The sequence below is a fragment of the Myotis nattereri genome, assembly GCF_964212035.1.
Source record: "Myotis nattereri genome assembly, chromosome: 6".
NCBI classification, from domain to species: Eukaryota; Metazoa; Chordata; class Mammalia; order Chiroptera; family Vespertilionidae; genus Myotis; species Myotis nattereri.
Window position 1 is genome coordinate 90268466 of NC_138081.1, and position 16808 is coordinate 90285273.

The window sequence follows — 16808 nt, forward strand, 5'->3', positions numbered from 1 at the left end:
TTACTTCCTAAATTCCTGTCATTATCTTACATATTTCTTATTAACGTCTTACTTATAGCGTTTTTCTCAGACACTAATTTACGATCTGCTTTTTAACAACCTTGGGTACAGAGGTCTTCTTGCTTTTAGAAACTCGGTGGCCTGGAAAACCCCAGAGACAGTAATTTTTAAAATTGCCCCAGGCAAGTCTCCCATGTACAGCTAAGGGTGAGAACTGCCGACTTGATAAAATTTCCCCGCTCAACGTGATATGTCTTCTTTTTAGTATATAATAGTGGTCTGACATACGGCAGTTATTTTCACTTTATAGACAGAGGTGAATATATATATACACACGGAGATATAGCTATGTGCATAGACAGTATAATGCGTACTAATTTTAAAATAATGCAACGAAAATGCTTACACTCGTGTAGGCGGAGAAATCCTCCAATCCAGAGCGCCCGTCTAATGACGCCAGAGGACCTTCTCTGACTTGACTCCGCCCCTCGACATTGTGCGGCGACGCGCGTGCGTGGTCCGCTCTTCCCGAGCCGTCAGAGTCGCTCCTCTACCTTGCCCCGCCTCAAGCCCCGCCCCAAGCCCCGCCCCCAGAGTGGGTCCGCCCCGCCCAGCCCTGCTCGCACCTCGCCGGCCGCCGTTGGCCAGTCCAAAATGGAGGGCGCTCCGCTGGCGCCACTCGCACTCCGTCTGCTCTTGCTCGCGACATTGCCGGCCCCAGGGTGGCTGCAGACGGGAATCCCTGAGCCGCCGCCGCCCGGAGCTCCGAAGGTAGGACAGGGCGGGCGCAGTGTGGCCGCTCCGCCGCGTGGACCTTCCGGGGAGGCCAGGGCCGGGGGACCGCCGCGTCCGCCAAGATGTATCCCACCTCAGGCCTCCTGGCCGTGGACTGCGGTCCGGGCGCCCAAAGGAGAAATCGGGGAGAAGCGCCCCAGGAAATGGGGGGGGGCGTGGAGGGGGTAGGGGGAGAGCGAACGGGGCTCTTGGATGTGTGGTTAAGCCTCGCGACGCGAAGCTTCGGGATCTCACGCAGTCTGAACTGTTGCCATCCCGATGGGGTTTCGCTCGAAAATGTACGCGATCGCGAGTGACCCCAGCCTTGGTCATGGCTGCTCCCTGAGTAGAGCCGGGCCTGGGACCGGGCAGCGTCTCTGTGCTCGGGAAATGTGGAAGTTGCTCAATCGGAGCGCGCGCCAGGGCGATTCCAGGTACTGTTTACCCGGCGGGCGGCGGGGTCGCCTCCCCCGGTGCGGGGCTCGGGCTGCGCGCCGGGGCGGGGGCCGGGGCCGCCGAAGGAGAGACGGAGGCCCAGCAAGTAGCCGGGCGCGTCCGTTTGGCAGGTGATGTTAGCGAAGTGGTTTTTGGTGGGACCAGCAGCGCCGACATCCCCTCGGGACCCGTGGAGAAGCACTAATCCGACGCTGTGGGGTGGGGCCCAGATCTGTTTCCGTGGGTGATTCGCAGGTCAGCTCAAGTGTGAGAACCACCGCATCCTGGTGTGAAAGGGTGTCTGGTCCCCACCGTTGTTGTTGTTGTTGTTTGGTGTGTGTGTGTGTTTTGTTTTGCCCAGGAGTCCTGCATGTGTGTGTGTGTCTGTGTTTGCCCTCCCTAGAGGCGTGCTGAGCTAAACCAAAATTTGCTTTTCATCAATTGAATGTAGGCTGGGAAAAGTTTTCCCAGAATGGAAAGATACAGTGCAGGTACACCTTTTCTTACGAAACGGGTACGACTTTCCAGAGGATTTGAATACTCTGAATGCAGAGACAACTGACACTATGAATGTCACATTTTTACTTGCAGTTAATTTTTTAGAGTTATGATATTATTCTCCCGGGCACAAACATAAAAATATCTCAGTTTGAGTTTTGCTGAGGCATTCAAAAAAGCCACAGCAGTGCAAGCCCTAAGAACCCCTTACAACTGGAAGTATATGGAAGACCACAGTGGCAGCTGGTCAAAAATATGAATGTGGTGGGCAATCACCAGGACAATAAATAAAAGTGAAATAATTTCTGAAATTCAAATAAGACATTGTTGTCCCCCTTTCCAAATTTTATAGATTCATTATAGTCACTTTTGAACCCAAAAGACATTGGAGTCTGTCGCTATAATCGGAGAAAAATGCATTTTGACTGCGAGCTGAAAATACTCCATGCTGTGGTCTCTTAGTTCATCATTTCAGTTCTCCTTTCTACCCCTTCATTCCAGTTTGGAAAGTTCAGATCTAAACTTAGAATTTCGTAGATGAAATTAGTGTGGAATCGCTAGAAGGAGAATCTCATTCTGTGGAAATGTTTATATGGGAAGCTGACAGCTGTTGACCTAAACATTTTCATTGTTTTATTGACTGGGAATCAAACCCTCGACCCTTTGGGCCAGTGCTCTAACCATTGAGAAAAACTGGCCAGGGCTTCAATGTTTTATTGTAAAAAATTTCAAATGTGCAAAACATTTGAAAAAATTTTACAGTGGTCACCCACATTACTAGTACAATGATGTTGTATGGTCTGCTCTCTCCATGACAGTAGCCATTGGACTACTGTGGCTATTGAGTATTTGAAATGTGGCCAATGAGGCCGAGAAACCAAGTTTTAAATTTTTTATTTAATTAGTTTTGATTAATTTAAATGAAGAAAGCCACATATGGTTAATGGGTGCCGTATTGAATAGTATAAACGTAGACTACCATTAAGGTTTTACTGTACTTGCTGTTTCACATATTTGCTCATTTCTTCATTTTTGTATCCACCCTGCTCTAAATGTAAGAACATTTGTTGGGAGGTGGGAGTGGGCGGGGAGAGGTTAATGGGGGGAAAGGAGATATATGTAATAGTTTCAACAATAAAGAATTTTTAAAACTTAAGATAAAAGAAAATTTGTTTAAGTCAGGAATATTTTCCCTATTTCCCCCCAGTGATTCAGATTTACTGGATTATAAACATTTTTGTTTTGTTTATATATGGAGTTGTCAGAAGTTGAGGTTAGATTATAAAACTAATAACATTTTTATAGTATAGTCTTCTAATATTAAAATATATGGTCACCAAAAAGGGGCATCCAGAGGACACTTATTTTCTTATATGTGTTAATATTTATTTTATATATTTCCCTCAAGAGTTATTTATTTTAAACTAGGTATCTATAGGAACAACAAATACACACCTATCAACAAGTGAATCTAAAAATCAAGTGAATAAATAATCTGATGAACAGAATAAACTGGTGATTATAATAGAATCAGGGGCATAGAAAGGGAGTGGACTGACTATTCTTGGGAGGTAAGGGGTGTGGGGGATGCAGGAAGAGACTGGACAAAAATCGTGCACCTATGGATGAGGATAGTGGGGGGGGGGGGTGAGGGCGGAGGGTGGAGGGGGGGAACCGGGTGGAGGGGAGCTATGGGGGGGAAAAAAGAGGAACAACTGTAATAATCTGAACAATAAAGATTTAATTAAAAAAAAATAAACTAGGTATCTATTATCTTGGTCCTTAGGAAGTGGTTGTGTCCCTGAGGGCTATCCTAAATAATAAAAGCCTAATATGCTAAGTGTCCCGTCGTTCAGTCGTCTGTTCAGCCCATCAAAGCATAATATGCTAAGGCTGCTCAACCACTGGCTATGATGTGCACTGACCACCAGGGGGCAGATGCTTAATGCAAAAACTGCCCCCCCCCCCCCCCCCCCCCCCCCGTGGTCAGTGCACTCCCACAGCCAGCTAACCTCTCCTGGTCTTTCCTCTCCCCGCCCCCTCCCCTCCCCCCCAGCAAACCACCTGCGGTCCCTCCCCCTGTCCCTCCAGCCCCATCCAGCAGGCCCTGTCTGGCAGCTGGCAGGCCCCCACGGCCCGGCCGGCAGCCCCAGCAGCTCCACCCAACAGGACTGGGCAAAATGGCCCCCAGTAGGCCCTGATCGCCGGCCAGGCCTAGGGACCCCACCGGTGCATGAATTTTGTGCACCAGGCCACTAGTCTTGTGAACAAAGAAATTAGAGGAAGAGTTGAAAATGGGTGAGGAGAAATTTCAGTTCTGCCACCCATTTTCTTTTTTATAATAGATTTTTATTGATTTTTAGAGAAAGAGGAAGGAGAGGGATAGAGAGGGAGAAACATTGATGAGAAAGAAACATCATCTATTGGCAGCCTCCTGCACACCCCCAGGGCATGTGCCCTCTGCCACCCACTTTCTAAGTATACACCACTCTGGTTGGTAAACCTGAACTTCCAGTTCAGTTAGGTTCTCAGGAAGAGTAACAAATACAACCTCTCTCTGAACTTTGCCTCAGGAGGCAATAAGGGATTAGAATCTCTTCTGAAATGTAATCATTCAGAAGGACCCCCCAAAATTGAACTTAGTTCTTTAGAAAATACACTATGCTAGTGTCTGTTAATTGTCTTTTACAAATCCCATCTTTTACCGGGCAAGTGATATATGTAAGTGCAGTTAATTATTAACAGTACAGTGTATGTTCACTACTGAAAGGCAGGGGCTATAAAGCAGTTTCTTAGAACATCGTCATTGGAAAGTTACCTCTGCGCTGTAAGAACAGTAGTCTACAGTTAACAGATCCTCTAGTTTGAAAACAGAAAATTTTGACTAGAATTTGTACATATACAAACAGTATAGCCATTAACTTGATGGCTTATTGATTATTGGTTTGTTATAGAGATGAGTTTATTGATTCTAGCTTAATTCTAGAGTAGGGTGGGTTAGGAGAAAGCTGGGCTGATTCTGAGGAATCACTAGTGCAAAAGCTTCCTAGGCTCCAATGGGAGTTGGGACGTGTACAGAGTCAGCTTTAGTGTATGGTGTGGGCCTTACCATGTTAGAATCCCGTTCTGCTGTTGGAATCAACTCAACCTCTTAAAATCAGTTCAATCTTATTCTCTCATTTGTTGGAAATATAGGAAGTACTGGGGATAGTCACAGTACTAAGAAATATACTTATATATTACTTTGATATTTATGAAGGATTTTCTTATTTTCAAAGTTAAGAATACCCCAAGTAAAAAGTATTTTAGAAGAGTATTGTTTTTTATGGGATAGCAACATGAATAAACTTAGAGAAGAATACGATTTACAAATGAGAAATTGTAATTCCTGTGGCCAGTGGTGAATACTTCTTAAAATATTGCTTTCTTGTCTATAGAAAGCATGTCATTAATATACTTAGCTATTGGAGTAGACTGCTTTTGAGCATATCTTGGGAGGCACTAAAGCTGATTGTACACTACACATAACTTGTCCATGGGTAAGAGACAATTTTATTTTATTTTATTTTTTTTTTTAAATATATTTTATTGATTTTTTACAGAGAAGGGAGAGAGATAGAGAGTTAGAAACATCGATGAGAGAGAAACATTGATCAGCTGCCTCCTGCACATCTCCTCCTGGGGATGTGCCCGCAACCCAGGTACATGCCCTTGACCGGAATCGAACCTGGGACCTTTCAGTCCGCAGGCCGACGCTCTATCCACTGAGCCAAACCGGTTTCAGCAAGAGACAATTTTAAAAGGGTCAGAGAACTTTGTTTATGAAAACAAAAAGTTGGAAACAATTCAAATGTCCGTTGATAGTGGAACAAATAAGTAAATTTGTAATCATTTGATGGAATTAATTATGCAGCACTGTAAATAACACCACATCTGCATGCATCGACAATTTTAAATAGGTCAATATCTCTGATGAACATAGGTGCTGAAATCCTCAACAAAATGTTAGCAAACGAGATCCAGCAATACATTAAAAAGATCATACACTATGATCAAGTGGGATTTTTTTTTCTGGGGATGCAAGGTTGGTCCAATATCCACAAATCAATAAACGTAATAACATCACATAAACAAAATGAAGGATAAAAATCACATGATCATATCAATAGATGAGGAAAAAGCTTTTGATGAAATCCAACACCCATTTATGATAAAAACTATCAGCAAAGTGGGAATAGAGGGAACATACTTCTGTGTAATAAAGGCTATATATCACAAACCCACAGCCAGCATCATCCTCAGTAGGCTGTCAGAGGGGAGGGGGTTGAGGGCAGAGTGAAAAGGTGAAGGGATTAAGAAAAAAACAAAACAAAACAACAACTCATAGACACAGACAACAGTATGGTGATTATCAGAGGGAAAGAGGGGTGCAAAGAGTAGAGGGTTAAGGGAGGATAAATGTTGACATAAGGAGACTTGACTTGGGATGGTGAACACACAAGACACTATACAGATCTTTTATTGTAAAACTAGCGGCCCAGTGCATAAAAACGGCAGTAAAATGAAAATGTGTTTTTTACAAGTGTTCTTTTAATGTTATCATAAGTGATTATACCATAAATATAATTGAGGGAGGGGGAAGAACAGTTAATTTCAGTTTGTGAAATGAATACATATTCAATTTATATCATATTTGATTTTCAGGACAGCATAAGAATTAATGTAACTACCCTGAAAGATGATGGGGAGGTATCTAAAGAACAGGTTTGTCTCCTTTGATTGTTTTTAATATCACTTAGCTAAATATTATGTAGCCTATTTTAATTTAGATAATGTACTTTTATATGAAGAGTTGTCATTTATAAACCATATGTATATGCTGCTTTATTTTAAGGTTGTTCTTAACATAACCTATGAGAGTGGACAGGTATATGTAAATGACTTCCCTGTAAATAGTGGTGTAACCCGAATAAGCTGTCAGACTTTGATAGGTGAGTACTACTAAATTATTTCCATAATTTTGCTGTTTTTAATAATTGTAAATTAGTAAATCAGTTTTTTGATGTTATATATTTTCATTTTTAATTAATAATTTACATTATTACTAATGTTTTAACACTGTTTTCAGTTTACATTGGTTATTTCTGTATATTCACACTTTTTCATGAGATTGGCATTGATGGAACTGCATTTGTAGTAGGTTGACAGCATATAAGAATGTCCATAGAGGTAGTAAATGGAGATTTATAAGCAAGAGGCAAAATCCCAGGGAAGTGGCTTTTCACATTTGTGAAAAAGAAAAATTGTCTGATTCTTTAGTTTTCACTTTCTTCTACTCCTGTGCCTGCATAACAGTATTCTTTTTAACTTTTAAATTTTTTGAGTTGTTGAAAGACAAAATTTGTTACATTGGAATATGTACCATATTATTTGAATGAAATAAAAAATATGAGAAATATGTATATGTATATTTAAATGTATGCATTTAAGATAGTAAATTTTTCTCTGAGCACTTATAGCCTGTACTTGTTATAAATTTTTATTATCATTTAGTTTGTAGTGTCTTTTAAATTATTTGTTTTGATATTTTCTTGTTCTATGAATCGTTTCAGAAATAGATTGTTTAATTTCCAAATACTTTGGGGGTGTTTTCATCATTCTTCTTCATCTGATTGGTTTTTATATTAATTTACTGTTCTTTTAATGGTTACCCTTGAGATCAATAAACTAGTACTTTTCTCATTTCCCAAACAATGCAAGAATCTTAGAACACTTAAATTCCATTTATTCTCTTTCTGGTTTTGTGGTGTTGTCATGCATTTTAACTCTGTGTGCATCATCATTACTGCTGTTGTTTCCTATGGTCCAGTACTCATTCATGTTTGCCCTCACAGTTACCCTTCCCATTGCTCAGTCCTTCCTGAATCTCTGTGTTCCTCTCCGGGGTAATTTTCCCTTTGCCTAAAGCGGTGGTCGGCAAACTGCGGCCCCTTGAGTGTGGCTCTTCCACAAAATACCACGTGTGGGTGTGCACGTACAGTGCGATTGAAACTTCGTGGCCACACTCAAGGCGCCAAAGAGCTGCATGTGGCTGGCGAGCCACAGTTTGCCGACCACTGGCCTAAAGAATTCCCCTTACTATTTTTTTTTTTTTAGTGCAGATTTGTTAGCAATGAATTATGTAAGCTTTTGTTTGTTATCTTCTGTAATTTCTGCTGAGAATCAGTGTGTCATTGGTCCATTGAGAGTATTATTTTTCTGTTTTTTTCTGGTTGCTTTAAAGATTTTTTTTTCTTTGTCTATGATGTGCCCAAGTGTGGGTTTTTTAATCTGTGACTTAATGTCTTTTGTCAGTTTTGAGAAGTTTGGGGCCATTATCTTTTCAACAAATGAAACAGCAAAGTCAACGAGGAACAGTTTTATGAAGACTTAGTCAGATTGAGCTAAAATGCCAGGTTCTCAATAGAAATGTCTGCACCTATTTAAAAAATTCACAAAAGTGGGTCTATACCATCTAGAGATTTTGATTTATTAAGATTGAGGTAAGGCTCTGTTATCTATACTGTTCTAGGTGTTTCTGATGCACAGTTAGAATTTAGAACCAGACCAGGTGTTTGAACATTTATATTTACTTTAAATTAAGTGTTTATAATTGTGAATGGAGTCACTGTTTAACAAAAGCTATAGAACAAAAAGCTTGATGTATATTCCCAAGGAATTCAGCCTAGTCCCGGAGGCAGGTTTATAAGCGAAGAGCTACCATTAGTGCTTTAAAAATCAGAAAAGGTATGAACTCAGCATTGTAGGGATACAGTGCTAAACTTCCTAAGTTGGAATTTATTTTTAAAATGTGTTTGGGGGAGAGTGAGAAGTACAGAGCATTCCAGATAAAGGGAATAGCCCTCTAAAGGCACAGAATCAGTTTAAATCACTGGGTCTGCATTTAAAATATCTCTCTGTGTTGCATTTTAGCAAATAATCCTCAGATGATAACATTTGAGGGACAGAAACTAAATGTTCTTTTGCGACAGTTTCATTGGTGTCTGTTGATTTATCCTTTTTGTAACTTTCTGCCTTAGTAAGTACCACGAACTCTGTAAACTAGCTCCAACTGCCACACCTCATCTCTACTTGGGCGGGAGGGGGCTTCTTAGCTAGAGAGGAACATGGTCAGTAAGTAACTAATCCTACCCTGCATTCATTAATAGGGAGTTGTTACAGGGCTTTCCCACTTTCTTCCCCTTTCCTTTCCTTTCCAACAGTAACAGATCACTTACTGGGGAAAGGATTGAGCAAAAAGTCAGTTGTCTTAGCCCTGTCTATTACTGGATTTTGTGAGTGAATGAATGCATGAATGTGCTTACTTTGCACACGGCATTGACTGTTCTGACCTGCTTTGTAAATAGTTATGCCATGTTGGTTAGGAAGGATGTTGCCAGTGTGGTGTTTCCTACAAAATCTACAGACCATCAAGCAGTTTCCCTTTCAAATGACTGTAAGCATTGTAATGATCCTCCAGGTCATCTTTGTTTTCATAAATCTGAAATATCAATGAGGTCAGAGATGAAGAGAGCCTAAGAAATCAGCTTACAACTATCTTGTTCCATGTAAATGTCATCAAAATCAAATTCAGTAGCAGATTTATAGTCATTTTTTTGTTCAAAGCTGTCACTTTTTTTTTTATATAGTGAAGAATGAAAATCTAGAAAATTTGAATGAAAAAGAATATTTTGGAATTATCAGTGTAAGGATTTTAGTTCGAGAGTGGCCTATGACATCTGGTTCCAGTTTGCGACTAATTGTCATTCAAGAAGAGGTAGTAGAGATTGATGGAAAACAAGTAAGATAATATGCTTATTAATTGGGAACTAAATTGTAAAGAGTTGTGCTAGTTTTTATGCATGTGTTCAATTATTTTATTTATTTCTGACTTCATAGGAGGAAAGGTACCCTTAATGTTGCCTATATTTAGTTAGAATTTTTTATTTGTTTTAGCATTTACAAGTAAGTAAAGAGATTGAATTTGTTTCATAACTGCTACCATTTCCTCTGGCTAAGTCTCTCTAAGTTAATGAAATAGAACTGAAAGCAAGCAGATATTAATGAGTGCTGCAGCACACAGGAGTATGATTAAAGTTGCAAATTAAATGCTTCAGAATGGGGGGGGGCAATAAAAAGAAATTGTGTGAATATGACAAGTTTCTTAGTTACAGAAATTAGGAGGGAAATTTCAGTTTTAAATTCTTAGGGGATTGTACCATTATTTAAAATAAAGAGTAATTGCTTTTTTCTTTTTTAATAGGTTCAACAAAAGGATGTTACTGAAATTGATCTTTTAGTTAAGAACCAGGGAATACTCAGACATACAAACTACACGCTACCTTTGGAAAAAAGCATGCTGTATTCCATTTCCAGAGATGATGACATTTTATTTACCCTTCCCAACCTTTCCAAAAAAGGTACTTTAAAAGGCCATTATTGATTTCTTTAGTTGGTAGCTTTTAAATCATAGTTAATATGTTTGAAATAAGCTTCTTTCAGAAATGCTTTATAACATGTATTACTTTATATCCATTTGAGGACTCTTGTTTTAAGTCTTAATAGAGTATTATCAATGCTGATTGTACAGAGATATTTTACTGTAATTATCAACTCTTACTCTGGGTAATCATCATGTAACATGTAATAAGATTATCATTCATTTAAAGGAAGAAGCATTCATTTTTCCCAATGAAATGGAACTTCTTTTTTTTAAAATATATTTTATTGATTTTTTACAGAGAGGAGGGGAGAGGGATAGAGTTAGAAACATCGATCAGCTGCCTCTTGCACACCCCCTACTGGGGATGTGCCTGCAACCAAGGTACATGCCCTTGACCGGAATCGAACCTGGGACCCTTGAGTCCGCAGGCCGATGCTCTATCCGCTGAGCCAAACCGGTTAGGGCGAAATGGAACTTTTGAAAATTTGACTATGTGACAGAATCATAACTGCTATAGTTTCCTTCTAATGGTCTTAGTTTATGGCTCCTTTCTTGCATTTAAATCTGAGTAACCAAATATGTTTATTTTTTCTCCCATGGAAAGATTTATATTCTTGCTATCTAAATGTTATCGGCATAGCAATCTTAGGACTGGTAGGAGAGACACCAGCATGCGCCTAGCATTTTGATAACTTGGCTCTTCCTCCTCAGTAGAAAGTGTTAGTTCACTACAGACTACCAGCCAGTATCTTATCAGGAATGTGGAAACCACTGTAGATGGCGATGCTTTACCTGGCAAATTACCTGAAACTCCTCTCAGAGCAGAGGCTCCATCTTCCTATAAGGTAAATTAGGTATTTTGGATTATCTCCACATTATAAACATTTATGGTTTTTAAGAAAAGAGCATAATGAGATGAAAAGCATGTGGTTTGGAACCATGGGACAGTGTTAATAATGAACTCATAACTGTTTTAATGTGGTATTTTTAGGTATTTTTCTTTTTCAAGTTTCATTTAGTAATAATGTAGTCAGATAATGATTATTAAAGCACTGGGTTTTGTTTTGTTTTGGATTTTCAGTTCCTGTCTTTCTCACATCCCCATTTGTCTGTTATTTTATGACTCCCACCTTGCTGCACACACATGCGTGGTGCCCTCAGCATCTTGCACAGTGGCTAAGCACACTTGGGTAAGAGTGCACTTTCTGGAGTCAGACTGCCTAGGTTTGCATTCTGGTTCTGCCTGCCACTTACCAGCTGTGTGATCTTGAACAGCCTGGTCTCTGTTTATCTGTGCAATGGGACACCACTTAAGTCTGTAAACAGTGCTTATGTGATGCGGCTGCTGAAAGGATTAATAAATGGGCACAGATGTAAATATGCATTGGCACCCACTAAGTACTCACATATTACGAATGACATTCTACTGCTGATTGGGAAATATTCAGGGTTCAGAGAGAGTATCCTGATATCTCTGTATATGGGCTAGGTCCTTTACTCACAATAATTTCCATTAAATGAGCAGGTCTTTGGTTAGTCTTAGGATTCCAGAGATGATTATTGAAAGTTCTCACTCAAGATTGGGGTTGCTGAAAAAACCCAGGTCACCTTTTGCTGCCTGAACTCGTATGTAGTATTTTTACTCTGCCTACCTCACTTCCCTCAGAACAGGATAGCCCAAGAACAGACTGCTTTCAAAGCCCAGGCCATTGGTGCTGCCTTAGCATCTTTCCTCTTTACTATAGCAACATGTTTTACACAAGGCAAATTCCCCATGTGTTCCAGGAGCTAGTACTGTGATTCTCTCCTTTTCTCTCTTCCTTTTCTTGTCCTCCAACTATTGGAAACACATAGTTGACTCCAGTGCATTTTGTATAAAGTAGACTGGCCTAACCTCTGGTTATTTAGCAATTATTTCACTTGGTGTATAGTTAGAGAACAGTATACAGTGGGGCCTTGACTTAATGAGTTTAATTCGTTCTGAGACCAAGCTCATTAAGGAGCTCGTTAACTCAAATTACTCTATCAACTCAATGCAAAAAATCGGCCGAGACACAGCTGGTATCTCAAAAAACTCATTAGTCGGGACACTCGTAAGTCAAGGCCCCACTGTAATTGTAAAGGATAGTAATATTTCTGTGTCTTAGAATTTTAATATTTAAAATTATAAATAACTTCACTGAGGTAAGTTTTAAAATGAAATGCACTCATTAAAAAGAACAGTTAAGTTTTGACAAGTGTAGACATCCATGTAACCACTACCACAATCAAGATACAGAATATATCACCCCAAAACTAGAATATGATTTTTAAAGTTTCTTAGAACTCAAATGAAACTTGCGTATGTAATCAAAAGTCTTTTTTTAGGTGATGTGTCAGTGGATGGAAAAGTTCAGAAAAGATCTGTGCAGGTTCTGGAACAGTGTTTTCCCGGTATTCTTTATGTTTCTGAACATCATGGTGGTTGGAATTATAGGAGCAGCTGTGGTAATAACCATCTTAAAGGTGCTTTTCCCAGTTTGTGAATACAAGTAAGTATTTTTTACTTTTGAAACATGAGTATTTTTAGTGATTAATAACTGGGTTGTAGTTACTTTATATTTTTTGCTTTTTAAAAAATTTTGTATTTTTCAATTACAGTTGACATTCAATATTATATTAGTTTCAGATGTACTGTGTAATGATTAGACTTTATATAGCTTGCAAGGTGATCCTCCTAGTGAGTCCTGTACCCACCTGACACCATAGATAGTTATTACAGTATAATTTACTATATTCCCTATGCTGTACTTTTCATCCCGGTGACTATTCTGTAACTACCAATTTGTACTTCTTAATCCCTTCACCTTTTTTCACCCATCCTCCCAAAAGTCCCTCACATCTGGCAACCATCAGTTTTTCCTCTGTATCAGTTTGTTCTGTTTTAATTATAGTATTTGTAGATTGCATATGTAAGTGAAATCATACAGTATTTGTCTTTCTCTGTCTGGCTTATTTCATTTAGTGTAATACCCTCTAGGTTCATCCATGCTATAGCAAATGGTAAGATTTCATTCGTTTTTAGGCTGAGTACTACTCTGCTGTATAAATGTACCACATCTTCTTTATCCATTTGTCTATCAGAGGACACTTAGATTGCTTCCATACCTTGGCTATTATAAATAATGCTACAGTGAACATAGGGAAGCATATATCTTTTTGAATTTGTGTTTTGGAGCTCTTTGGATAAATACCCAGAAGTGGAATTGCTGGGTCATATGGTAATTCTACTTGTAAATTTTTGAGGAACTTCCATACTGTTCTCCATAGTGGCTGTACCAGTTTACATCCCCACTAACAGTGCACGAGTTCTCTTTTCTCCACCACCTCATCTACACTTGTTTGTTGAGTTATTGATGATAGCCATTCTATCAAGTGTGAGGTGATATCTCATTTTGCATTTCTCTGACTAGTGATGTTGAGCATCTTTTCATAAGTCTATTGACTATCTATCTGTATGTCCCCTTTGGAGAAAAGTCTGTTCAGATCCTCTGCCCATTTTTTTTTAATCAGAGTCTTTGGGTTTTGGTGGGTTTTTTTTGTTGTTAAGCTCTATGAGTACTTTAATGTATTTTGGATATTAACCCCTTATCAGATGTATCATCGGCAGATATCGTCTTCCATTCATGTTAGTTCCAATAATGCTGTAGTGTTCATTTGTTAATGTATGTATATATCTTTACACATGTATATTTATGTGGAATAGATTCCTAAAAATAAAATTACTGGATGAAAGAGTATATGCAATTAACATTTCCTCAACACTGGTAATAGTTTTTGCTGTGTGGCCAAAAATATAACCCATTTTAATTTATATTTTCCTCTTTTTAAAAAAAAAAAAAAATTTTTATTGATTTCAGAGAGGAAGGGAGAGGGGGAGAGAGAAACATCAATGAGCTCTAGCCAGTTTGGGCTCAGTGGATAGAGCACTGACCAGCGGACCAAAGGGTCCCGGGTTCGATTCTGGTCAAGGGCACGTGCCTTGGTTGAAAGCTCCTCCCAGGCCTGGACCCTGGTCAGGGGGCATGTAGGAGGCAACCAATCAATGTGTTTCTCTCACATCGATGTTTGTCTTTCCCTCTCTCCCACTCTCCCTAAAAATCAATGGAACAATATCCTTGGGTGAGGATTAACAACAACAAAAATTAGAAATATCAATGATTAGTATCTTTGATCGGCTGTCTCATTCATGCCCCCTACTGGGGATCAAGCCCCAACCCGGGCATGTGCCCTGACCAGTAATTGAACTGTGACCTTCTGGATCATAGGTGGACACTCAACCACTGAGCCACACTGGCCAGGCTGCATTTTCTTAATAGCCTCTTTGCTAGTCTAGGTGTAGCTAAGTCTAGCATCTTTGTGATAATTAGCTATATATATATATATATATATATATATATATATATATTCCTCCTGTGATGTCTGTTTATAGCATTTGCCTATTTTTTCAATTGCATTGCCTTTTATAATCAATATGTAGGGGCTCCTTTGTCTGTTATACATCCATAACATGTATTGCAGAAATACCTTTTTTTTTTTTTATCCCAGACTACAGTTTGTCTTTTGCTCGTGTTTGGTATCCTATATCATATGGAAGTTTTACATTTGGAGTGAAAGCAATTCATGTTTTTCCTTTATGACTTCTAGGGTTTTTAATGTTCTTAAGTAGACCTTTCCTATCTTAAAAAATGTTTTCTTAAAACTTATTTATCATCACTTTTGTGTATAGTTTAAGCTAGAGTAGTAACTTGCCCATTACTTGGAATGTTAACTTACTATGAACTAAATTCCAGTAAACATTAGTCTTGTTTCTGGACTCTCTTCTTCCACTGATCTATTTAACTATTCCTATGACCATGGCAGTTTTGTTATGATGGTTTTTTTCTTTGTTCTTACAATTCTGCATTCTCTTATTTTTTATTTATTTTTGATAATATTACAGATGTCCCCCATATTCCTCCCCTTGGCCCCCCTCAGCCCCTGTAATTATTATATTTCAATAAAATCTTTGTTAGCTATTTAGGGCAGCTGTTTCTTCTCTCCACTGTTCTGTCCAAAAAACTGATACAGCAGTTCTTGCAGTTTCTCTCCTATGGACTTTATAATCAGCTTGTTCAGTTTTATAAACGAACTTCTGTTGATGGTTTGATTAGGATGATATTGAACTTGCAGTACAGGTCTTGGATCCAATGCAAATATCTCCCCTCTGGTCAGGGATGTTAGTAGCAAAAGGAGAAATGCTGTCCAAAGATCTAAGGTTCCATTCAAGCAGTGAGTATTGTTTAGAAAGCTGCTTGGGCGTAGTCTTTTTGCCCAGCTTGTGCAAGTCTAGGGCTCTAACTACCTGTCTTGGAGATCTATTCTTAACACATTGTTTGCGGGTAGTTTTTATCCCGCGCTAGCAGGTGGCGCGAGCCATTTTTGCTAATTTTTTGCGCAAATGGCAACGTTCAGTAAAATTACGATAACTTTAGTTTACGTATTTATACGTTACCCGCATTCTACCGCTAGTCTATAAAAAACGTATTAATACGTGTCCCGCGCTCTACCACACTGGTAGAACGTATAAATACGTAAAACGTGTAAACATGTTTCCCGCCTACAATGTGTTAATCCTTTCCTTTCCTACAGTACCAAGTAAGGAACTTCCTCTTAGACCTTTATATTTTCTCAGTTTGCTTAAAGTGAACTTTGGACTCAAGAATTTGTACAATCATTATAAACTAGATAAAATGAAGCAAAGCACCTAACCCCAGGTATATATTTCATTATAACTTGAAGTAGCCCTATCTTACTACCAATTTTAATCTTTATATTTCAGAGGAATTCTTCAGCTGGATAAAGTTAATATTATACCTGTGGCAGCTGTCAACTTATATGCAGATGGTCCTGAGAAAACAGCAGAAATCCTTGAAGATAAAATATGTATTTGAAACACCACCTCAAATCATGGACTCTGAATTAGTTTACTGGCTCTAAATTTGCCACTTGAATGTTTCTTTAAATCATTAAGAATCAGTTTACACACTAGAGAAATTGCTCAACTTCTAAAACTTGACCTTTAAAATGTCAAGTTAAAGTTCACCTTATTCTTTAACAGGGCTGGCTATTCAGATGATGAATTGTTAAGGAAATTTTAAACAAAGTGGAAGAGAAGACAAGTGACGAAACTTTGAAATTACCAAAAGGAAAAATAATGGGCAAGACAAAATGCCATGTGCCAATACTTTACAAGGTGCCTTTGTTAAGGAAGTTATATCCACTTAATTACTATAATATATAAGACTTTATGAAAAGCACTTTATGAAATTCTAATTTAAAAACTCAAGAACTTAACACTTATTTTTTTATTCAGTCAAATGTGCCTTTATATTGTCTGTGACTCAGTATAAAAATCACTGAAGTGTATCATGATTTCATTGTACCAAGACCACTTGCCTTGAATGCACTAGGATTCAAAAATAATAGTGACATGTTCTCACTCTAAAATAAACGTTTTTTGAGGAAAAAATAGTCTTTTTGGCATAAAAACTTTACCCAAGCTCGAATTATTTCTGTATAATAGCTGCTTCACGTACAC

At 38.8% G+C, this 16808-nt stretch overlaps 1 protein-coding gene across 2 annotated transcripts; it reads left to right on the forward strand.

Annotated features, from left to right (window-relative positions):
* The first annotated feature begins 628 nt into the window (after positions 1-628).
* Positions 629-16739, forward strand: GINM1 (glycosylated integral membrane protein 1). Of its 2 annotated transcripts, none has more exons than XM_081093667.1 (8): positions 629-771; positions 6412-6471; positions 6602-6698; positions 9396-9547; positions 10010-10166; positions 10901-11034; positions 12557-12720; positions 16050-16739. In XM_081093667.1, the coding sequence occupies exons 1-8, from the start codon at positions 655-657 to the stop codon at positions 16159-16161; spliced, it is 993 nt and encodes a 330-aa protein (XP_080949793.1). In that variant the 5' UTR covers positions 629-654; the 3' UTR covers positions 16162-16739. The 2 variants fall into 2 exon arrangements, with proteins under 2 accessions (XP_080949793.1, XP_080949794.1); XM_081093668.1 differs by having other exon boundaries at positions 639-771; positions 10904-11034.
* The last annotated feature ends 69 nt before the right edge of the window (positions 16740-16808 follow it).

What these genes read in the sequence shown, in the direction of transcription:
- GINM1 (XM_081093667.1), top strand. Translation starts at nt 655, where the DNA reads ATGGAGGGCGCTCCGCTGGCGCCACTCGCACTCCGTCTGCTCTTGCTC. An exon ending in GGGAGGTATCTAAAGAACAG is followed by an intron (nt 6,472 to 6,601) that starts GTTTGTCTCCTT and finishes CTTTATTTTAAG; the next exon opens with GTTGTTCTTAACATAACCTA. An exon ending in TCCCAACCTTTCCAAAAAAG is followed by an intron (nt 10,167 to 10,900) that starts GTACTTTAAAAG and finishes CTTCCTCCTCAG; the next exon opens with TAGAAAGTGTTAGTTCACTA.